Source organism: Thermobia domestica, chromosome 9 (assembly GCF_964235325.1).
Source record: "Thermobia domestica chromosome 9, izTheDome1.hap1.1, whole genome shotgun sequence".
Classification (NCBI taxonomy): domain Eukaryota; kingdom Metazoa; phylum Arthropoda; class Insecta; order Zygentoma; family Lepismatidae; genus Thermobia; species Thermobia domestica.
Genome location: NC_137462.1, coordinates 44,161,543 through 44,184,555, shown reverse-complemented (window position 1 = coordinate 44,184,555; position 23,013 = coordinate 44,161,543). Strand labels below are relative to the sequence as shown.

The 23,013-nt window shown below is 36.3% G+C and overlaps 1 protein-coding gene across 1 annotated transcript in view; it reads left to right on the top strand.

The window, feature by feature from the left end:
• The window catches only part of LOC145660800 (uncharacterized), a 121,984-nt gene that overhangs the window by 59,058 nt on the left and 39,913 nt on the right, over window positions 1–23,013 (top strand). The window contains exons 9-10 of the mRNA XM_081726212.1: window positions 3,277–3,964; window positions 4,542–5,117. Coding sequence (XP_081582338.1) covers window positions 3,277–3,964; window positions 4,542–5,117 — 1,264 coding nt within the window. The remainder of the gene's footprint in view (window positions 1–3,276; window positions 3,965–4,541; window positions 5,118–23,013) is intronic.

The window sequence follows — 23,013 nt, the reverse complement described above, 5'->3', positions numbered from 1 at the left end:
CTGTTCAAACTGCCGTTACAAGGACCCTGAAAAGCATTTCACAAGAGGAGTTCCAGGGATCTTATCTATCTACAGTGGCCGAATCGCTGGAAGCGCTGCGTAGATGCCGGTGGGTGTTATTTTGAAGATTATTTGTTGTAGTTTATGTTATTATCAATATATCCAATTCCACAGCCTTAGTTTGGTTTCATTCAGAACAGACCCTGTATATATATAATAAAAACTAAAATCCCTATCACAAATTCAAGTAGGAATCACTACCTATTAATACAGTGGTTCAATAAAGAAGTCGGACACATACCTAGTGACACATTTGAAGAAAGAACAAACATTGCACGAGTATGCTTCAGAGAAAAAATATTCTTTAATTACTTTATATTATTCACTTATGGAAAATAGAAACTGAAATAACTAAACTCAATTTCATGACTATAGAAATTTAAAAAAGTGAAAATACAGCTAAAATCCATGTCAAAAACAACTCAGAAAGGTGGAAGCACTCTCTTTCTTCTAAATTTAATAGGAGAATTTCTAAGATTGTGTGTACTTGGCAGTTTTAGATGGCCAAGTTAAACTAGATGAAGCCATACTGTTTTAAATCAACAAAATCAGTGGAAAATAAACCAAAAAGGGTAGACCAAGAGTGTTTTCAAAGTGAGAGGAGCGTAGTACTGGTCCCTCTATGGCTTAATGGCAACTGCCTCGGAACCCCTGGTTCCTGGTCCAGGGTCGATGACCTAGGGGTACCTAGGACCTCCCCTCTAGATTTTGACAGAGGTATATTGGCCCACTCTCTAATTTGTGGCAGAAGTACATAGGACCACCCTCCTTAAATTTTGAAAATTGCCTCCATCAGTATTGGGTGTCCATCTCGTTCCGTTTCATGGGTAAAAATTGCCAAGAATTCAAATTCCAGATATTTTTGACCTAACTTATCCCCTTTTATGAGATCTTATTATCTTATATGGTAATATGGGCGTATACAGGGGTTCATTACCTTTCATAAGACATGAGTACATTGGTGCACCTCTTTAAAAATTTGGGTGGGATACATTGGCCCAGCCCTTAAATTTTGGAAATTAACAAATTTAAATATTTGGTATAATAGTACAGAATCCTAATATACATCACTATAAGATTAGGTGATCCAACTCTCACCTTTTCATGGGTAAAAAATTTCCAAAATATAAACGTAAGCAATACATTGTTCCACGTGCTTGGTTATTGACCCGATATATCCCCTTTGATGAGGCCCTATTATCTTATATGGTTATATGGGAGTGTACAAGAATCTATTACCTTTTATAAGACATAGGTACAATGGTGCAATTTTCTTAAAATTTTGGAAGTGGTTCATTGACAAACCACTTAAATTTTGGAAATTGACAAAAGACCTTAATATATATCACTATAAGTTTGGGTGCTCTAAAACGTTCCCTTTCATGGGTAAAAAAATCGCCAAATTATAAATGTAAGCAATACGTTGTACAGCCACTCACAAAATTATCTCCCCCCTAATTCCATTACTTTGGGTCCAGATAATTTGCAGTTGTGAGAACCCCTAGACAGATGCAACCCAACTTACACGTAACTTTTCTCGGCACTGACAGCAGTTGGTAGCAGTGACTCAAGTCTTCATGCAAGTAAAATTGTGAGTAGATGGAAACATTTCTCCATTCTGAGATCAATCTCTCTGGTTCAGAGCGTGTTGTCCAATGAACATCATATCGCACCCCCACTAGAAGAGTGTTACATCTCCGAAAATAGCGATTTTGAGATAAACCTATAATCTAGTAAAGAAAAGTGCGCTCTTTCATCTGTAAAAAAATTATAATGATATCTCGTCTGGTTTCCGCTTGGGAGCGTTAATAACGGTCATCGGTTTTGGGTAAATGACAGCCTACGAGTGTCTAGTAATGTTGCATCATCTATACGTCAGTAGTGAGCAAGGTTCCGAAGGGTGAACATCGCTGAGGACAGTTACGTCTCAGTTGCAACTGTATTCGGCTGAAGGTAAATTACTTTTTGAATTCTCTTCAACAGATGACCGTTACATATGCAAGTGCAACTGTATTCGTCTTATATTGTTAAATGTTCAATTGATTGCATTTTGTAGAACAACGTTATTTATATTCGACCCATATTCGACTTCTTGGAAACAGTATTTATTTCCCATCTCACTCTTCTTGTTGTAATCTAACATTATGTAACAGTCATCTTTTACCTAAATGGGAGGTAAATGTATTAATGTAAAAGGATATTGATGTTTCTAATAATGTACCTACTTTACAGTTACATCATTTAGCATTATAACACGACGAAATATTATTACATCTTGAATAATGTCACTTTAAATTTATCGTAATACTATTTTCGATTTTCCAAGGTATGCTGTTTCCGACAACACATTTTTCGTAAATATCCCTTCTAAAAATCAATTAAATATCAGAATAATATAAGAGTATCTAAACTTCGCTGAGGCTCACGAAGAATTATTATTATTATTATTATTATTATTATTATTATTATTATTATTATTATTATTATTATTATTATTATTATTATTATTATTATTACAGGGATAGCATTGTTGTCTGTTTTCATCTGCATTTTCTAACTTACAGAAGTGGGATTGTTCCTGGTATTGGGTTACTGTCTGCTGTTTATTCCTCCAACCGCAAATGTTGTAGGGAAATTTAACCATAGATATTATGGAGAATTAAATCCTCGTATTTCCTTTTATAAAGCATTGCGCATGCTGAAGCCGATAGAAACAGCCATAGTTGCTGTGGCAGGTGCTATGAAGAACTAAAGCAGATAATGACGTTACGAGTGACATTACGCTTATATCTAGTTCATGCGTTGACGTCTGCCAATTCCAGCTTCAAAAGCACGCCTCCAAAAGTGCTCTATTATGTTTTCTCTGTGAATTTAAGTGTTATTTAATTTTCGTAGAATCCGAATCACTTTTGTCTCCACCGGACATAATGGTATTAAAAATTATCAGAATGCCAAACATATGTATTTTTTTAGATCCATTATTATAGTTTTGTTTTTAATAAATACTACCTTGATTATTAAAATGCAAAATTGTAATTTCAATTTGAGACAAAATAATCTCAGTTCCCGTGTGGAGCGTTCATTTTATTTTCAACTCTCTATTCATTTCCAGGAGCTTCAGGTTCATTTTGTATGCTACATGACATTGGTAATTTAATGTAAAATAATACTAATCAATATTAGAATTTTACGATGTTATTTTTTATATCTTTTCAGAAAATGGAACGCGGACGACGTATAGTGGATATGGTTTATGATGGGCTATTCAGTGCACACAAGAATGAAAGTGATTCTGGTAATGATTGTAAAGAAACACTAGAGCAGACTGAAAGAACTCAAACTACTGGTTTAAGATTTGAAGAAGGAGAGTGTTGGAAACCGATGCCTTTTGAACACGACTCATTTTTCCGATCGGTTGATTATCGAACTATAAGAAATTTGCGAAACAAGTTTTTCCCTAAGTGTGACAGTTCCGTGCAACTTCCAGGAACACATTCTATCGAAAAAAGGTCTCATCTAGACCAACAACAGTGGCGTGATTATATTTTGGATAGTGATGATCCAGATAAGGATCCAGACGTGCTTTCAGAAGATCTTAGTAGTTCATCTTCTGAAGATTATGAGAACTATAGAAAGCAGCCACCTTCAAGAAAACGGTGGTTGCAAGAAATTAAAAACACTTCTGCCTTACTATCTCCCATAGATCATGCGACGACGGAGTCAAAGAGCAACGATGACTCTGGTTCATCCGATACCACGAAACGAGGAAGAAAACGAAAGGCAGATCCATCATTATGGAAAGAAAATGTTGTAAAACAACTTAGAAATGCTGGTCAAAAATATGTATCAAGGACTACACATAAGGAAGTCGCAGCCAGATCATTGAGAAAAACTTGTCAGAATTGTAAGTTTGCTTGTTCAACCAAAATGGATGAAGATTATCGGAGAAAGATATTCTCAGATTTTTTGGGAAATGGGAGACATTAACCGTCAAAGAGAATTTATTACAAAATGTACCACACAAGTAAACAGAGGAACAAGAACTACAACAACTAAAAGAGGTTTAAATGTGGCGTACTATTTCTTCAAAAAGGAAGAAAAAATACGTGTATGCAAACATTTCTTTATCTCCACGTTAGATATAAATCACAGAGCTGTTAGCACGGTAATGAAGAAAAATCAGAAGATGGTGTTATTGAGCAAGATTTAAGAGGGAAGCATGATCGCCATCGGAAAATACCCGACGAAATAAAAGATGATATGCGGAAACACATTAACTCAATCCCTAGAATTGAGAGTCACTACTTGAGATCACAAAGTAATAGAGAGTATATCGATGGAGGAAAAATTATTGTAGGTATTTATCGTGATTATGTCGAAATGTGTACTAAGAAAGAAGGAAAACAGTACGGGACACAATCACGGTTTGAAAAAAAATTTCAATTTCGAATTTAACCTAGGCTTTTTTGTCCCCAAAAAAGACTTGTGCGAGTTGTGTGTAGAATATTCCAATGCCAAATCTGCTAATTGTGTTGACGCAGAACTTACATTAAAATATGACATTCATCTAAACGAGAAAGATCTATGTAGAGCAGAGAAAGAAGCCGATAAGAGAGTGGAATCAGCTGGAGTCATCGTCTGTTGCTATGATTTGCAAGCAGCTCTGCCAACACCTAATGGTGACGTATCACTCTTTTATTATAAGTCAAAACTATCGACACACACTTTCACCATTTATAATGTCAAGAGTAAGGAAACTGTTTGTAATGTGTGGCACGAGAGAGAAGGAAAAAGGGGATCTATTGAGATTTCAACTTGTGTATACAAGTACATGGCAAATATTTCTGAAAAGTCTCCAAATAAGGTAGACTTTATATTTTATTCAGGCAATTGTGGAGGACAACAGAAAAATAAGTACTTATTTGTGATGTACATGTATGCTGTTTACAAACTGGACAATGTAAATAGCATCACACATAAACATCTTGTTAAAGGTCACACGCAAAACGAGGGTGATGCTGTCCACTCTGTGATAGAAAAAGAAATTAAAATATCACGTAAGGCTGGTGCAATTTATGTTCCCTTCCAGTATTACCAGATAATAAGGAACGCCAAAAAAATAAGCCATATTTCAATGTTGTTGAGTACGCTCATGAAGATTTTGTGAATTTCAAGGATCTAGCTGATAAAGTAGGCAATAATTTCAACGTGAATAGTAAATTTGAGTGCTTCAGTTTCAATGACATCAGAGTTTTCAAAGTTGAGAAGGATAATCCATTGAAGTTTTAATACAAAACATCTTATGGTGCATCTGTTTTCGAAGAAGTGTTTGTTGACCAATCTAAATGTATGACTCATGAAGCAAGAACCACCCGAAAGCATACTGTTTCTGCGAACCCAGCTTCCTATTCTGGAATTGAGAGATTCAACGTATGGGGAATAAAACCAGCATACAAAACACCTCCGGGCATTCCTGCACGAAAGAAGGAAGATCTTATGTCTCTGGTGAACTGCTCCGCCATACCACAAGCTTATAAGGGTTTTTATGCATCTTTGAACATCACAAAATAAACTCAATTCTTAACAATTGGAATTTGTAAATTTTATAATAGTCTGTTTCAAACTATTGTACTCTTTAATGTTGTAATTATGTTCCATTAAGATTACACCTCAGTGATAACGAATTGTGTATCCTTTTATTAAACTGCATTACACTCAAGAATTATTTTTAAAATCTGTTTAAAATTATCGCACACTTTAATGTTGTAGTTATATTTTATTAAGTTTACACAATCAGTGATTCCGAACTGAGTTTTTATTGAACTGCATAACACTGAAGAATTATTTTTAAGGAAAAAATCCTCATTATTCTACTATTGTAAATAAATAGAAGCTGCATAGATTTGTTAATAAAAAGAATGTGTGATTCATGTTAGCTTTTCACTTCAACAAGAATTTTTTAAAAATATTTTTGAAGATACTTATAACAAAAGTTATACTCTATTTTTTTTTTTTTTTTTTTTTGTAACTCACCTACTCTATTTCTTAATATCTTACTTGCACATCACCACCTTTCACCCCATCATACATTAGACGTTTAGAGAGAGATTATTGGAGCGGATGTGGATAAGAGGGCCATAAAAATGTGAAAATGTCATGAAAATTTCATTATATTTTGTATGTTATATCTGCAATTATATGAAAGGTCCTATTCGAATAGTGTTACATCTAAGATTATTACATTTTGTTAAGTAATAAAGTTGTTATACTTAGGTATTTTCTGCTAGCGCATGATCTTTGATGTTTAGGAAGTCCCCTTGCAGCTATACAATCACCGGTTACTTGTACTTGTAGCCAGCAGAAAGAGCTTAAGCTTCTTGAAATTTCAAACGCCGTTTTCTAAAAACATTGAATTCCGAGATGTAACACTCTTCTAGTGGGGGTGCGATATGTTAATCCCAATATTACTGTGTATGTAATGTATTATTTCGTTATATACTGTATATTCAAAGAAATAAAAACACTGATCACACACGAATCAGAAAATGCTTGAAAGTAGACGAAAATATCAAATTTGGAACAACTGCTGGAAATAAGTTTGTAAATCACTGTCTCCATTGACAGACCTTCTCCAATTCTCCTTATTCCAACATCTTTCTAGGGAAGAGAAGATCTTGCTTGTCACACTGTGTACGCACTGAAATTGAAATTGAAACAGGAACACTTGACAAAGTATCAGCCTGGCCGGGATTCGAACCCATGTCTACCGAATAGAAGTTCAATGCGCTAATCACTTTTTAACAGTCATTTTTATTGCAAAACAGTCCACGTATGTATATATAATATTGATAATAGAGAAAGAATCACAAAACACAAAGGATACCACAGCAACACAATTGAAAACAAATCACATTTTAGATGTTCACACAAAATTGACACACAGACACGGAAGAAAATTAGTAAACAGCAGTCGTGTAGTGAGCAAAATGACGTAAGCATAGGTCTGGAGGCAATTTTTCAAAGGAGCACTGTAGTTTATAAATGAACATTGCTTGTGTCATCAGCTCATTTTCTGTAAGTAATATACTCGCTGTGTGAATAGTTAACCACACTGTAGTATTTTGTTTAGGACGTGGAAGATATTTAAAATCCGGCAACAGGAAAAACGGCACACTACTAATAAACTGTGGATCAATACGGAGTATGCGTGCGATAATGTTTGTATAACTTCGCCACAGAGGCTGGGTGTAAGAACAGGTTTGCAAGCGATGGGTAAGTGTATCAACTTGTCCACATCGGATACATTGAGCATCAGGTCGAAGACCGATTTCCCATGCTCTATGGCTACTAAGAAATATATTATGCACTAAACTATACCATAACTCTCTCATTTAAGGTGGTAAAAAAGAAGAATTAATACTATGCCAAATTTGCGACCAAGAACAACTTGGGTGTCATGTGACACATTTAGGGGTGTTTGGAGAAAATTTGCACAATAAGTATACAATTCTTGACACTCATGTCTTCAATAGCTGGGTGACTGCTAAGAGCGTACGCGGTGTCTAAAATGACGGTGCTGAATTAATGATAAGGTTGAGATCAGCTCTGGATAGAAATAGGTGCACTGAGAATCACGTGTCTAAGACATCGCATGATATGGCAAGTAGAGAATGACTCAGAAAAGGAAGTTAAGAGTTCGCACGTGCGGTTTAATAACACACAACAACATTGAAGAGCCACATTTTAAATACCTAACCCTTATACTAGCTTACTGGAACACACAGTTCTACGATGAACGCGTAGTGGTGTTTGATACCACAAAAGGCAAACAGATGTTTGTTAAGTGTATTGGCGTGTGATACAAAAAGATCACAAATCTACATACTATAGTACAATAAACTGCAAGCAAACATGTTTAAGACGGTCGCTCGATCATGTAATGTAAGATTTCGCGCTTTGTGTTTATTAAGCAAATTAATGGCCTTAGGAACAACAGGTCCATATGCTGCTTGAATAGATGCTTTCATATTGTTATGTCAAATAATGCCAAGCATTTTATGAGTAAACTACAGGGAAGGGGAGACAAAAGTATAAGAACACGTATTATTCAAACAGAATAGTTTAGTTTTCGTGGGATGTAATTCTGCACCGGACAGTTGACTAAATATTTTAAGATTAGCAAGAATGGTATCTAAATCCCGTTCTGAACGAAAGAAAAAGCTTATATCATCTATGTAAGTCTGAACTTTAATTGTAGCTGGAGAAACACACAACCTCGTTATTTCAGTCCGGATCTTATGCAAAATCGGCATAACAGAAATGCTCTAGAGCATGGGGGATAAAGGGCACCTCTAATAAGCCCCCGCTTAATTTGGAAGGCCCTCGTTAAGGCTACGTTCAGTTCAATTCCCGCAGCACGCTGGGTCTATAACGCCTTAAGCATATTTAAATATATTGGGCCAAAATGAAGCCTCTCGACAACTGTAAATAAGTACTGATGGCTAAGTTTATCGAACGCTTGAGAAAAGTCAGTACTCAGAAGCGCGGCATTTAAATTCGGACGACTTTCAAAATATGCTATCGTGTCTCTGATATTCGCTAAAGCAAGATAGGTAGGATACTGCTGATCGTGACCAAATTGTTCCGGTAACAGAATGGTACTTAAAGTATTACGTAACCGGGCGGCTAGAACTTTGGCGAGAATTTTATAATCACAACAAGCAAGACTAATAGGCGAAAAATGATCGATTCGCGTGCACTGGGCTGCTTAGGAATGATCACTAGAATACTGTACAGAAATATTTTGCCGACCTGATAAGTAGATCGAAAGGCATTAAAAACTTCAGTAAAAAAAGGAATGAAAAGATCTGGAAATGATTGGTAAAATTCGTAAGGTAGGGAGTAAAAGCCACTGGATTTGTTCTTTTTTGCATGGTGGAGAGCATACTGAACTTTTGCTTCAGAAAAAGGGAGCATCAAGCTCTGCTTGGACTTCAGCCGGGAGAGGGTTCAAGCTATCGAAAACACCGACATCATTATACTGAACATCATGGTTGCTATATAAATCCGTAAAATATTGCACAAAGTATGGAACAATATTAGTTCCTTCACATAAAACACTTTTATCATCCAGTACATTATGAATAATCTGTTGCTTGCCTCTGCGACGTTCAGCAGTGATATGTAAAGACTCGGATGCTCAGTATTAGACACTGATGAGATTTTGCTGAGAACAGTAATACCCAGGAGTCTTTGGCGGTGTAATGTTAACGAAAAAGACTTTACCTGTTTAATTTGTGGAAGTACAGGTTCACCGTTAAGAAATGCCGCATGATAGACGTGTAGAAACTGAGAGAGTAATTATATTGTTCGTGAAATTGCTGTGACCGATCTCTGCTGTATTCTTTACAGAAAGCTGGTTTGCCCCATTGTTCCCAGCATTGGATAATATTGGTCCTTCTCAAATGTTGCTGATTTATTTCTCTCCAGCGCCGGCGTAGCGGCTGCTGGAATTCTGGCTCAGAAAAATGCCGGTATTTAAATGTCATAAGCAATTATGTTTCAGAAGCTTTTGAAGTTGTAACTGAATAGTCTTAACTAGTCCCATGTGATCCGAGAAACAAACTGGGATCCTTTCAATAGATTGCACATTTGGAAGTAAAGACTGTGAGATATAAAGAGAATCAAGGCGTGAAGATCTAGTTGCGTAGAAATACGTGTGTCCAGGATTGTGGGGATGAAAATGACGCCAGACAACTCCATCACAAAAATTTAATTCGTTAATCACCTGTAATAAAGCAGGACAGAATTTCGATGTAGAAGTGGAATCTTGAGCGGAAACTATACTGTTATAATCTCAGCCTCATATAAGCAAACGAGAAATGTCATGGCAGGCGGAGGCTACCTCGGAATTAAAGAAATTATGACCGTCACGCCATCTGTGAGTACCCACAGGTGCATATGAGGTGCAAATTCGAACATTATCCACATTTCCAGTAATAATCCTGCCGTTGGGATTCTTGTATAACTGCTCAAAATTTAAATCGTTTCGAAATATAAGCGCAGTACCTGTGCCGTAAACGGTTTCGTTAGTAAAAAAAGGAGTGCTGGTAAATGCCTTGAAGTTGTGTTACGGTCACTTCCTGGGCAAACAGTATATCAAGAGACTAGCATTTAATAAAATCCAAAACTGCAGTTTGTTTGGTTGGAGATGTGAGACCATTAAAATTTGCCGTTCCTATTTTAAAGGAGTACATTAGGGGCTTCAATAAAAAGTGCGGAGCAGGTTGGAGGACACACCAACAAAACACAGAAGGCGCAAGGAAAGGAGCAAAAAGACGCAATATAAACAAAAACAGAAGTCCCAAATTGACCACTAGCATATTCTCACTGAGTAACGGTGGTGTCCAAAGTCTCATGGAAAACCTCCCCGTCAATAGAGCAAGCAGTAGCTTCTAATTGAGACATTTGTCTTAATTTAGTTCGGCTTAGTCTGCTAGTCGAATCATAGAAGGTCTTCCCGTTCAGTTTCAGAACTTTGCCCGTATTAACCTCGTGACTGGAGCGTTTCTTCTTTGTAAGTTGTTCATTAATGCCATCAAGGTAGACATAATCTGGGGACCGCTGCAAGTCGAGTCGAGCACATCGGAGAGAAGAGGCACTGAGTCGGGGTGATCACTTATCACAAGTTCAGGCTGAGTATTGTCTGAAATATCGGATGTTAGTGGCTGGGGCCCACGACACTCGGGCGTATCAGATAAGTCACCTGTCTTATTTATATCTGGGTTAACCACAGAGAGAAATATACCACGAAGAGGGACCTGTGAGGATGCATCACTGGGTCGGGACATAGAAACCACCTCCCAGGGGACTGTCGGTGCAGGGTCATCCAGAGTTATCAGCGTAGTACTAGGAGCGGGACAAGTCTTAGTCGGCAACACCGGAAAAACACTATAGTTACGAATAGCAGGCACGTCCTTAAGTTTTAATATAGGTCGAGCAATTCGGTTACCCGAAGTAGAATTTTCGGAAGGATCACTAGACCGATGTTCTAAACGGCCGCTAAATGTCCGGTGATCACACTGACAAGGAAGGGTCACGCAGTGGCTCCGCTGAGATCCGAACGAGACAATTGTGTTTGCATTTGATATGTTATAACTAGACGAATCCCAAAGCTATACGTGTCACCGGGCGGACTGTCGTGAGTTACAACATATTTTGTAATATAAAAGCTACAAAGCTGGCAGAATAGTTTGAACTGAGTCATTGGTTCGGAAACGGTTGACTAAATGGAAAACTCGAACAATACGTATCCCATCATTATCAAGGACACACTTTTTCGGATAAAAAAAGTTTTGCCCCAGGGTCCTCGCAGGGTCCCAGACGGGGTCCAACTCAATTTTTTTAAATGGGAAGGGGGGTAAGCAGCACATCGTTTGAAAGCACATCGCAAGTCTCGACTCTCTACGAAAAATATCACGAAACGTTCTTCAACTTCAGACTACGTCATCAGCAGGGCCGTACCTTGGGGAGGCAAGGGGCAAACTGCCCCCAAAGAAGCTCTCTGCCGTTCCAGGGGGCTCATTTTGAGGCAAAATTTTCTTACTCCACATACGACGATACGAACATGAAATTAGAAATGAAGCATCAAATAGGGTCGCTACATTACATAAAAAAATAGCACACAAAAGGTAAATAGAACAACAATTAGTCGTGGACCCATTTCAGTAAAAATATCTACTATTAGGGGCTCTAGAAATAATATTTATTTGTATGGCTTTTGAGATTTATCAATATTGTTCCCTTAATAATTTTGTCATGTATGGAATGGGCAAAGTAGTAACTAACGGAAGAGCAGACCTTGCCGCGCGGGAGGGCTCACAGGCTCCGGGGGGCATAATTATTAAGAGAAAGTTGGAAAGAGGGTGCCCAAGAATTAGAAAATAAACTTTTTAGGGGTTCCCGGTAAGCTTATAAATGCTTGCCCCCCAGAAAAAAAGCTATGTTACGGCGCTTGTCATCGTTTGCAGGGATTGTCCCGATTTACATTACATTTCGTCTTTAATATAACTTCTAATTTCCAAAGAAGAAAAGACGACATTAATTATTTTCACATTCTTTGAGTTGTATCAACACGTGTAGAAATAGACAGTTCTATGTTTATGTTCCACAACTACTAGTTTATTTTCTTATATTCATACTAGCAGCGTTCACCCCGCTTCGCTGCGGTCACCCTGGAACGCAATAAACTTTGTTACTTAGATAATTTTTACTTTTTCGCTTTCAAGTGATATGATAAAAACCATAGAAGATTGCATTAAATGTTAACATTATATCGCCTGTCATTTATGTTAACCCGCCCCGCTTCGCTGCGGTCACCCCGGAAGTTTTCGCTTTCAAGTGATATGATAAAAACCATAGTAGATTGCAGTAAATGTTAACATTATATCGCCTGTCATTTATGTTAACCCGCCGAGTGACACGGTCATGCGGGTTGCATATAAATACGTTTATTTTTACCTATGATGAACTAACAAAGGATTTGTACGTTATGGACACTTGAATGGTCAATTATCTCAAGACACTGGTAATTAAAAATTAAAGTGATATGATAAAAACCATCTAGGGTCCAAATCCTAATAACCCCCCAAAAATAAAAGAAATTGGTTCAGCCGTATTAGCGTGATGAGGTAACAAAGGATTTGTGCGTTCTCTTTTATATATATAGATAGATAGATGAGGAATTTGTGGCTAATTGAGCCGGTGGCACTAGCCGAGTGATCTCGGGCGTTCGGCTTCTGATCATGAGCCGCAATCCACTAAGGGTTCGACTCTGAAGAGCAAGGTCGGAATTTTATCTGTCCTCAGTATTTTTGTGTTAGTGTCCTTGTAGTGTTTGAAATACGTCGAAAGGACATGTGCTGCTAGTGGCGACCAATACTCCGGTAGGGACGATTTGTTTCAAAAAAAATTGTGAAAGCAGGAAACTCCCATTGCAGTCTCCTGGGTTCAAATCCCGTTGTGGCAATTATTAATTTTTCTGAATGGGAAGATAATGTAATTGGTATTGTGATTATGTTATTCCTTTATTATTATTATTATTATTATTATTATTATTATTATTATTATTATTATTATTATTATTATTATTATTATTATTATTATTATTATTATTATTATTACCACAGAAGGAAAGAAAAAGTAACAGTTGAAGGTATTCATACGAACAGAAAAGATATACAGTGTGTCAGATGTTTCTTAAGTTTACACATGAACGCAATAATATTATTACGTTTATGGATTTACAGATAGAATTATCATTTTATGACAACAAGAAATGGAATATAAATATTTGTTAGCTGATAACAATAGTGCATTTTATGTCGCCCTTCTTCTATGTAGAAAGGTGAGGTGACATCTTAAATAGCATCACTAACGTGACTAGCGATGTAAGCTCGATTACCATTTGCAATTTTTGCACAGCTAGCAACAATTCATTGGAACTCTTTTTTGGCCCATACTACAGAAGTAAGGACGTGTTACGAATGAAGTTGATACTAATGACGTAATTTTGTGTTGTTGGCATTTCACCTGTAAAGGAAGTTGTCTCAACTCTTAGACTCAGAGAATTTCATGTTAGTATACATCAGATGTATCAGTATTGTAAATTATAAAAAATTGCTGCATTGCCACAGCCTGTATCGAACTCGCGTCCCCAACATTATGAGACTAACGCTTAAGTCACTACTCTAAGACATCACTGTTCTGGGAGAAGGAGAAAATGGGCTCCAGTGAATTCAGTAATTACACACTTTTATGATTACAGTGTATTAACGCTGAAACTTTCTGATCTCAGTCATAATAAAATAGTAAAGTATTATGCAGAAAGAATAGTCCAGAGAAGTCAACTTTAAATTAGACAACTCATATGTACGGAGGCTTTCGCCTCGGCCCCTGATTTTTCATGGCAAAGCATTGGACAGATACTCATATTGATCAGAATCTGGTGTTTCAGAGCACTGGATTATCTTTTTAAGTTAACTAATTTAACAAACTCCTCAGTACCTTGCTTCCTGTTTTTAAGCATTTTACTCACTTTTACAGTTTTCCCACTAACTCGTTAAGAACAGGGACAAAACATAGAAACATTGATACAGTAAAAATCACAAACACTATACGCGCGTTCTTCCCTTGCCTGAAGTAAAACAATAAAATATGGTGAACATGCAATTTTTGGTCTTGGGTCAAATGGATCGAGTTTTCTGAGTGGGTCAGTGGGTCTCTGGTCAAGAGCATGTGACCCACTGCGACCCATCATCCAGCATGACCTACTGCGATCCATAACCCACCGTGACCCACTCTTCTCACTGCATTGTAGACAGCATCTTAAGAACAACATATTTTTTTCACTCTTGACCCTAGCTATACAAACTAAAAACACGTTTCTGATTGGTTGCAGCTTGCGATTGTCCAAACTTTCTGGTGTATGTATTGTGTATTATAGTAGTAATAAAAGAACATTGTCACTTTGTTGGGATTGAAGAAGAAGAAAATTGAAGAAGCAGTTCAAGTTAAATTTACATCATGGCAGTTAAGGTGGAACAAAAAGAGCGGGAGCCTTCTAACCTGCTCCTCCTCATACTACTACTACTACTACTAGTACTTATACAGTGAATTCGTATAGCAAATCTGCACACGTAACGTAATCACTTTTTTGAATATTATTTTCATCTTCTTTAAATAAAAAAAGTGTTTTGAAGATTTTAAAAATATAATATAAAAATAAAGAAACTTTCCTTGGCCCGGGTTTGAACCCACACCAAAAGCAATTATTATTATTAGCCCATTGCGCTAGTACTTTCGGCTAAAAAGACCGCTACTAACAGACACATGACTTTGGCTATATTTCTGGTACCTAACGAGAAACGGATAATTCGAAATTACCAGAACCGAGTATTTAGCTCTTATGAGTAGAGTCGAGCGAGATTTATAAATATTCTTCTGAACACTGGTGAATTTGTCTACGTTTTACTTTCAAGGCCTCCATTTCCCTTTCTTAATTTGTTTCTGTTTACTTACCTGAGTTGACTATCTCTAAGTGTAAAAAGGCATTTTGAGGCATTTTAGTATATTGATATTTGTAATTGAAATAATAGTAATAGGACATATATCACTACTTGGCTTTCGAGACACAGCCTGTAAGTTTTAGAGGAGCTAACTACTGGAAACAATACATTTTTGAATCACTGTAATATATAAACTATTAAATAAAAAATTAAATGTAACTATGTGTGTATAATCATCAAAACACAGTCAAATAAAATGGCTTAAGGTATATAGTTAGGCTGTGGTGTTATCAAACTGTGGTGTTATCATATTGTATTGATAATAATTATATCCTAAGAGATAGAGGGGATCCGAATATTTGGGGAAAAATGAGTATCTCACAACCCGTTAATCTTTTGGAGCTAAAATTCAGTATATTAACTCATTATTGAAAATGAACAGAACGTTTCCACAATTTTTAACATTCTCCTTTATGGGGAGGGGTGCAATTCCTACATATGGTAAATAGATAGTGGGTTAGTTTGTAAAAATTATCGAAAACGATCGATTTTAGTTGAGAAACAAGTTGAGAAAGAAGAAATACAGCCTGGTTCGATTCCCGGCAGGAGCACATGTGGTTCAGATTCACGTTAATCCGTACTTCACGCCGTAAGCGTCGGTCTACAACCGATGTGCAACTAGCGACATCTCGCCAAAAATTGGTAGCACTGCTGCGACGATACGTGGTGGCCCCTTATCCATTTTAAAAATTATACTATACAACGAGATACTTTGTATCGTTTAATAATTACCTGTACCTTGGGCAGAAAGTGCTCATACTCAAGCACTATACTTGAGATAATATCAATTTAAAATAACAGAAGAAGAATGTTTTTAATATATGTAAGAAATATACATTATTGTATAATTCGTTTCTATGTAGCTGTTTATAGATACCTAATCAACATGTATGTTTGTAAGACAGTTTGAGTGAAAATACGTTAAAAGAGTATCAACTAATAAACCATTTAATACCGATCATCGACTTGTAATTTCGATAGAAAAGGTGAGAATAATAGTGTATATATTTATTGAAGATATTTTTATGTGTAAACAATTACTACCACTCAAGATTTACTGATATCATTAGCCGAACCAGGTTGACGACTACCTTTGGTGAGTCGTTGTAAAATTTTTGGTTTACCTCACCCGGGAACTTTGTAAATTCTTATCCTGAAGTATAAAGTAAGGGTGAATTTACTGCTGTAATAAGGTTCATGACTACGAACTTTACTATACTTCGAAGTGGTAAAATAATCACAAGAAAAATGATGATCGGTGAGGCAATGGAAAAAGAAACTGGTGACAGTGATAACGAAGAACAAAATACAGCTCCTGTTGTACCCGAAATGTTATCGTTAGAAGACAAAATCTTAATGGCTTTACAGAGACAAGAACAACGATTGGAACAAAGTTTAGCCCAGATGTCGGAAAATTTAAAGCAGACTTCCAGTAAACAGTACGAGGAATTAAGTAAACGATTGGAACAGACATCCGGAGAGACGAAACAATCTATTATCCAGGCGGTGAGTGACATTACATCACAGTTCGATGAAAAGCTAAGAAGAGTATCTGAAGATTGCCAGGATAATTACAACCATACAATTCAAGAAGTCAACTGTGTAAAAAAGGATTTGGAAGTAATAGAATCTTCTATACGGCAACAAAAGATTCAGGTCACGGATAATTCTACCAAAATACGTGCGAATACTCATTTGATATCTGCATTACAAGAGGAAATCCGGATGCTACAGATTAAGAACAACGCATACCAAAACAACATGGTTAATGATCATTTGGAGTTCCCTTGTTCACAGGAGATGACCTCGCGTTCACCCGTAGCAGATCAACGTGGACCTCACATTATATCATCGTCAAGTAATCCATCCGATGAGGACATAATTTTGGAAGAAATTCATCCAAGGAATACAGATGGGCGTAAAAGAGATGGTGGAACTACACATCATGCAGTAGGTAGGAATTGTCACTCAACACGAACACGGAAAGGTGAAAGACAGGTAAAGTTAAGTGTAAAGATGAGTGAAATACGTGCTATGAGTAAGTTCAGTGGTAAATGTAACGAAAACGCTACCTCTTTCCTAGAAAAAATTTCAGGATGAGTGCAATATAATGTGTATAGATAAATCGCAATATATGAAACTAATCCCTCATTTATTACTCCCACCATGTTCTTTATGGTTTAAAGCAGTACGAGATCACGTCAATACATATGAGGAATTTAAAGCTGCGCTGATTGCAAATTATGAAAATGACTTTTTGCTTGCAAACAGAGATGCCACGATTAGAAATCAACCTTTCAATCCTCGTTTGCACAAATCTGTTGTTGACTTTGTTGTAAATACATATAACGAATTAAAAGTCGTTAATCCGTTGCAATCGGAATCCAGAGTAATTGCATCAATCAGAAATTTGCTACCGTTTAAGCTACAACAGATCCTGTTTTCTACCCAGTGTATGAGTTTTAATCATTTATTAATGCTTGTACAATGTTATGAAACTCAATACCACGCTCAGAATCATCAAGCGGGAGTAGGTAAAATTAAAAATAATTCAGATCACTTTGTAACTGTTCGTAATCTAAATATCCGTAATGCGAACGATACGGAACACAACCTAAATCGAGTGAATTTAAGCAATCCGAACGAGCAAAATAGGCAAAGATATGTTGGAAATCCACCTAACCTAATTAATCGTGGCAATCCTTATGTTAGACCATATAACCAAAATAGATTTAAAAATAGACGTAATACATGGCGAAATTCAAGGAATACAGTAAACTACATGGATAGACGTAGTCGTAATTCAAGAGATGGCATTCCGCATCAAAATCAAGAGAATGACACAATTCTTGTACAGAATAACAATACGGGACATAATCACGATTGTGCAGTACAATGTACTTTATTAGAATCATATGCAAGTACGAATGTAAACTGACTGCAGTTGATGAAGTAAGAGTTAAACTCATATCAGCTACTGATTCTTATGAATATGTTTGTGTAAAAATAGATTTATTTTCTTCCTTTTGTTCGTCCGAACATAGGTTACGTTTAATTTTTGATTTTTACTTGATTTAATTTTCTTTAATTCTTATTAACCAATGATAATTTTCAAATGATTTTTAATTCTCTTTTGTTAATGTGAAGAATTATAATTCGATTTATAATTGATTAAAGGCAAAGGTTATTTATATTATACGGATTTGTGTTGAGAATTTGTTGTCAAAGATTATGTTAAGAATAAGGTTCATTCTATTAAGCCATTTTATCCGACGACTGTCTTTATGCGCTACTTTATATATTACCCGAATAAGATTCTTCTATATTCTGATGCCTTATGGATACAATGTATATTTTAAAACATCATCTAACGTAGTTATCATATAATGCGCCCTGGAAAGATCAAATATTATTTTTCTTAACATCACCGTTTTAATAATGATTGAAAATGCTAATCATTGTGATTTATGTTTTTAAAGGGTAATTTGCCTCTTACGATTTTGACTGCGCACCCTTCAGTAATTATATTATTAAGCGACGACGTTTTTGTAATAAAAGATAAATGATAATGGAATAAAAGATTCATTATAAATGTATTTATATATATGAAGCTTAAGGAAGATATATATATACGAGGGGCGATCAAAATGTAAAGGACATAAGTAATGTAACATCATTATTGTAAACGGACCAGTGGTTCTTAAATATAAAAGCTAAGCTCGCTTGTAACTTTTATATTCAGTCCCATCGTCGGGCGACATTTTTATACAACGAGATACTTTGTATCGTTTAATAATTACCTGTACCTTGGGCAGAAAGTGCTCATACTCAAGCACTATACTTGAGATAATATCAATTTAAAATAACAGAAGAAGAATGTTTTTAATATATGTAAGAAATATACATTATTGTATAATTCGTTGCTATGTAGCTGTTTATAGATACCTAATCAACATGTATGTTTGTAAGACAGTTTGAGTGAAAATACGTTAAAAGAGTATCAACTAATAAACCATTTAATACCGATCATCGACTTGTAATTTCGATAGAAAAGGTGAGAATAATAGTGTATATAATTATTGAAGATATTTTTATGTGTAAACAATTACTACCACTCAAGATTTACTGATATCATTAGCCGAACCAGGTTGACGACTACCTTTGGTGAGTCGTTGTAACTACGAGCGGCCCACCAGTGGCAGAAACGCGACTAAACGCCAATGAACCACAAAATTACTCCCCAAAATATGATAAATAGCCTATATGCGTAATTTGTTTACATTAAGGAGAGTTTGAAAACACTAAAAAAGTTAAACAAAAGTGTCCCGGGGTGGGCGAGAACAACCAACTTTTGGATTACTATGCACGTACTCTTCCGTCTTGCCACGGAGCCGATTAAGAGAAAGTCGCTTGTAGATGCATAAATCCTTGAGGAATTTTTATTTTGGCTAATCAGAGTGCTCCCGTAACCATGTATATTCGACGACAAACGTTTGAGATCAGATTAAGCCCGTTCGCCTAGTAATTTTATAACTATATGATACGCGTCTATTTACTTTATATCATGGTTCACTTTCAAATGATCGGCTACAGTTATCTAATTTCATACAATTATACACACTCAGATATTTCACTTCATGATGTAGGGCCAGAGGTTGCTCTTGACCCCCGTAGCTCACTTTAGGAACAATTCGTCAGGAAAAATAATATATAATAATAACAGCATGTACATGACTGGCGATAATTCGTGTTGGTCCCTTCGCGATTCTCCGCGAAGAGGCGCGAACCAAAATGAAGTCCTCGCTGCTATGCGGTGGTAACTTCAATACCCCGACTCTAGATATCTCTTTCGACTCGACAATTTCTTCGACGCTTTCCTATAGCGACGATCGACATTCACCGGTAAGTGGGCCACTAGGTGTTGGCGACGTTTACGGCATGGGGTTTCTATCGAAATTCAAAATTCACATTTTAATTTAAATTTTTCAATTGTTACCTTTTATTTTAAAGGCTTTTCAATATAATCCAACTTGTAGAGGACTCTTTAAGCTTTCTAATGGTGTTTGTTCCACGTCTCTAGTGCACATATTAACAATTTCAGGACAATTTTTAATAATCACTGTAACTGAAAAAATGTCCCTTTTTGACATTTTTGAACACCTTATATGGGGAAAGTTTCAGTAGGAGAGAGGTAATATTTTCATGTCCCACTGTAAAAAAGTATGCATTTTTTTTTACAAAAATCTGAAATGGTGAAGTCTGATGACTTGTTGATTTGACATGGAATGTACCCTTTACTCACTTTTACACTTTTTTCATTAACTCTTTAGGAACAGGGACAAAAACACAGAAATGTTGAGGACAGTATGAAGCACAAACACTATTCGCGGGTTCTTCCATTGCCTGAAGTAAAACAATGAAATATATAAAAGGGTGAGTAAGAGTGATGAAAAATCGGCAAAAACACCTCTTACACATTAGCCGTCAGAAGAAAGAAATAGGGATTCTAGGTCTAGACATTTATTAAAATCGGACGGCTATCCTCTGAAGCAAAGGTATAATTATCCAGAAATGAATTAGCAAAAGGTTTTCTTAAAAAAGAGAGACTGAGTGTGGGAAGGAGGTTAGGAAATTGAAAGGAATACCTTCATTTCGACGTCTGGGCTCAAAAGCCGATACTCCTCGCTGATCAAGGCTGGTGTCCACATGCTCGACTCCTAGCTCTCTCAATAGTTCTGGTGGTCCGCTGGTTTCGGATCGTTGATGTAATTCCCTCTAAGTATCAGGCTCTCGTCCACTGGCCAGGTACAACAGCCATCAGCCAGTTAGCAACCCACCTTCGACAGCAACTCCTACTCCGATACCAACTTCGACCGCAACTTCCCAAAGCGGAAGTTTTCAGTCCTATTAAGGCTCGGCGACTATTACAGGTGAACCTAGAAGCGAGTCCCAGAAGTCACGGGAGGTGTGTCACGAGGCAATGGGAGGAGTCAGGAAAGAGTCTCTCACACATTTATTGCTAAATTTAAAAACAATTACATAAAAATATATTACATTTACAGATTGCTGATTCAGCAAAACACTGAACAGTCGGTTACGAGTTCTTCAGAGAATCAGTCCACATGTCGCTCGTTTCTTAAAACGTATTATAAACAAATAATAATATAGCAGAGGTCTCTGTTCTTTTTCAGAATACATTAAATTCCACAAAACAAACAGTGCGGACACACATAGGTAACCCACATCATTGTTCGCTGATAAATTTGATATTTAGAAAATTAATCGATCAATAATAGATTAATCACTGTCAGTCTTTAATGTGGGCGCCAGCACAAACACAGATGCCTTTACAATATGGAGAACATGCCATTTTTTGTAAAACCAAACCAAACAAAGAGCAATATTAATACACAAAACGCTCAACATCTTAGCTATTCGTGACATAACTATTGCATGATCAGAAGAACTCCGGTATCCACAAATCATCGTTTGTCATATTTTACCGAAATACATTATGACTTATCTGACAACCTGTTACTTTAAACGTTGTTAATACGCAAAGTTCATTGATCTCATCACTTATTCACTTACTCTCTTATGATCATCAAAACCTTTAGGGTACTTCCCGTAGATATAGAAAGGTGAAATGTAGTATCCAGACTTGGTGTAAGTAAACAAATAAAAAACAACAGAATAATATTTCCCTCCCCCAAACCCCCTAGAGTGGAGTGTGTTAATTATTCAACAAAAAGACTTGAAATCCAATCAGAAAATTTATAAAATATAAAATATGTAGACAAGTCTCGACTTTGCAATAATAATAATAATAATAAAGGAATAACAATTACAATATCAATTACGTAAACAATACCTTCCAATAAAGATAAAATAATAAATGTCACGCCGGGATTCGAACTCGGGTCACTGTAATGGCAGTTCTCTGCTCTCACTTTGCATTTTTTTAAAAGATCAACCGATCATACCTCAGGTTCCTGAGATACCCGAGTTTTCTCGTATACAAGGCCTCTTCGACTTTTACCATATTCGACAGGGACAAGAACACATACATATCCAGGACAGTTAAAATTCCGACCTTGTTCTTCAGAGGAATTTGAACCCCCGTGGATTGCGCCTCATGATCCGAAGCCAGACGCCCGACACCACTCGGCTATTGCCACCGACACCATCAATTCCTCAGATAAAGATAAGAAAATAAACTACTAGTTATGTTAGATAATCATAGCACACACTATTTCTATACGTGTTGATATAATTCAAACAATGTGAAAATAATTTCCACCGTCTTTTCTTCTTTGGAAACTAGAGGGTAAAGAAGAATTGTAGGGATGGGTTCGAGCGAGTTCGAGCTAGTTTTCACTCAAACTCGACTCGACTCGACTTGAAACAGTCATCTTTGAGCTCGACTCGAGTACTCGACTCGAAAAATTTCCTCCAACTCGACTCGAATTTAAGTCGAGTTTCGATTCGATTCGATTCAAAACGAGGAAAATCGAGCCAAATGCTGTGTGTAGTTTCAAGTACTTTCTTCAAGTATCCTACATAAACAATATAATTATTCTCAACGATGCTACTACTACTATTACTTCTTCTACTTCTTCTACTTATTATTATTATTATTATTATTATTATTATTATTATTATTATTATTATTATTATTATTATTATTATTATTATTATTATTATTATTATAACAACACCATGTATAAACATGAAAGATAGGCATATCTGAATACTAAACACTAGTTGACTGCTGACCTTCTTAGTCGTCAAGTCTAGACGGCAAGGACATCGTTCACGAAGTTCTGGA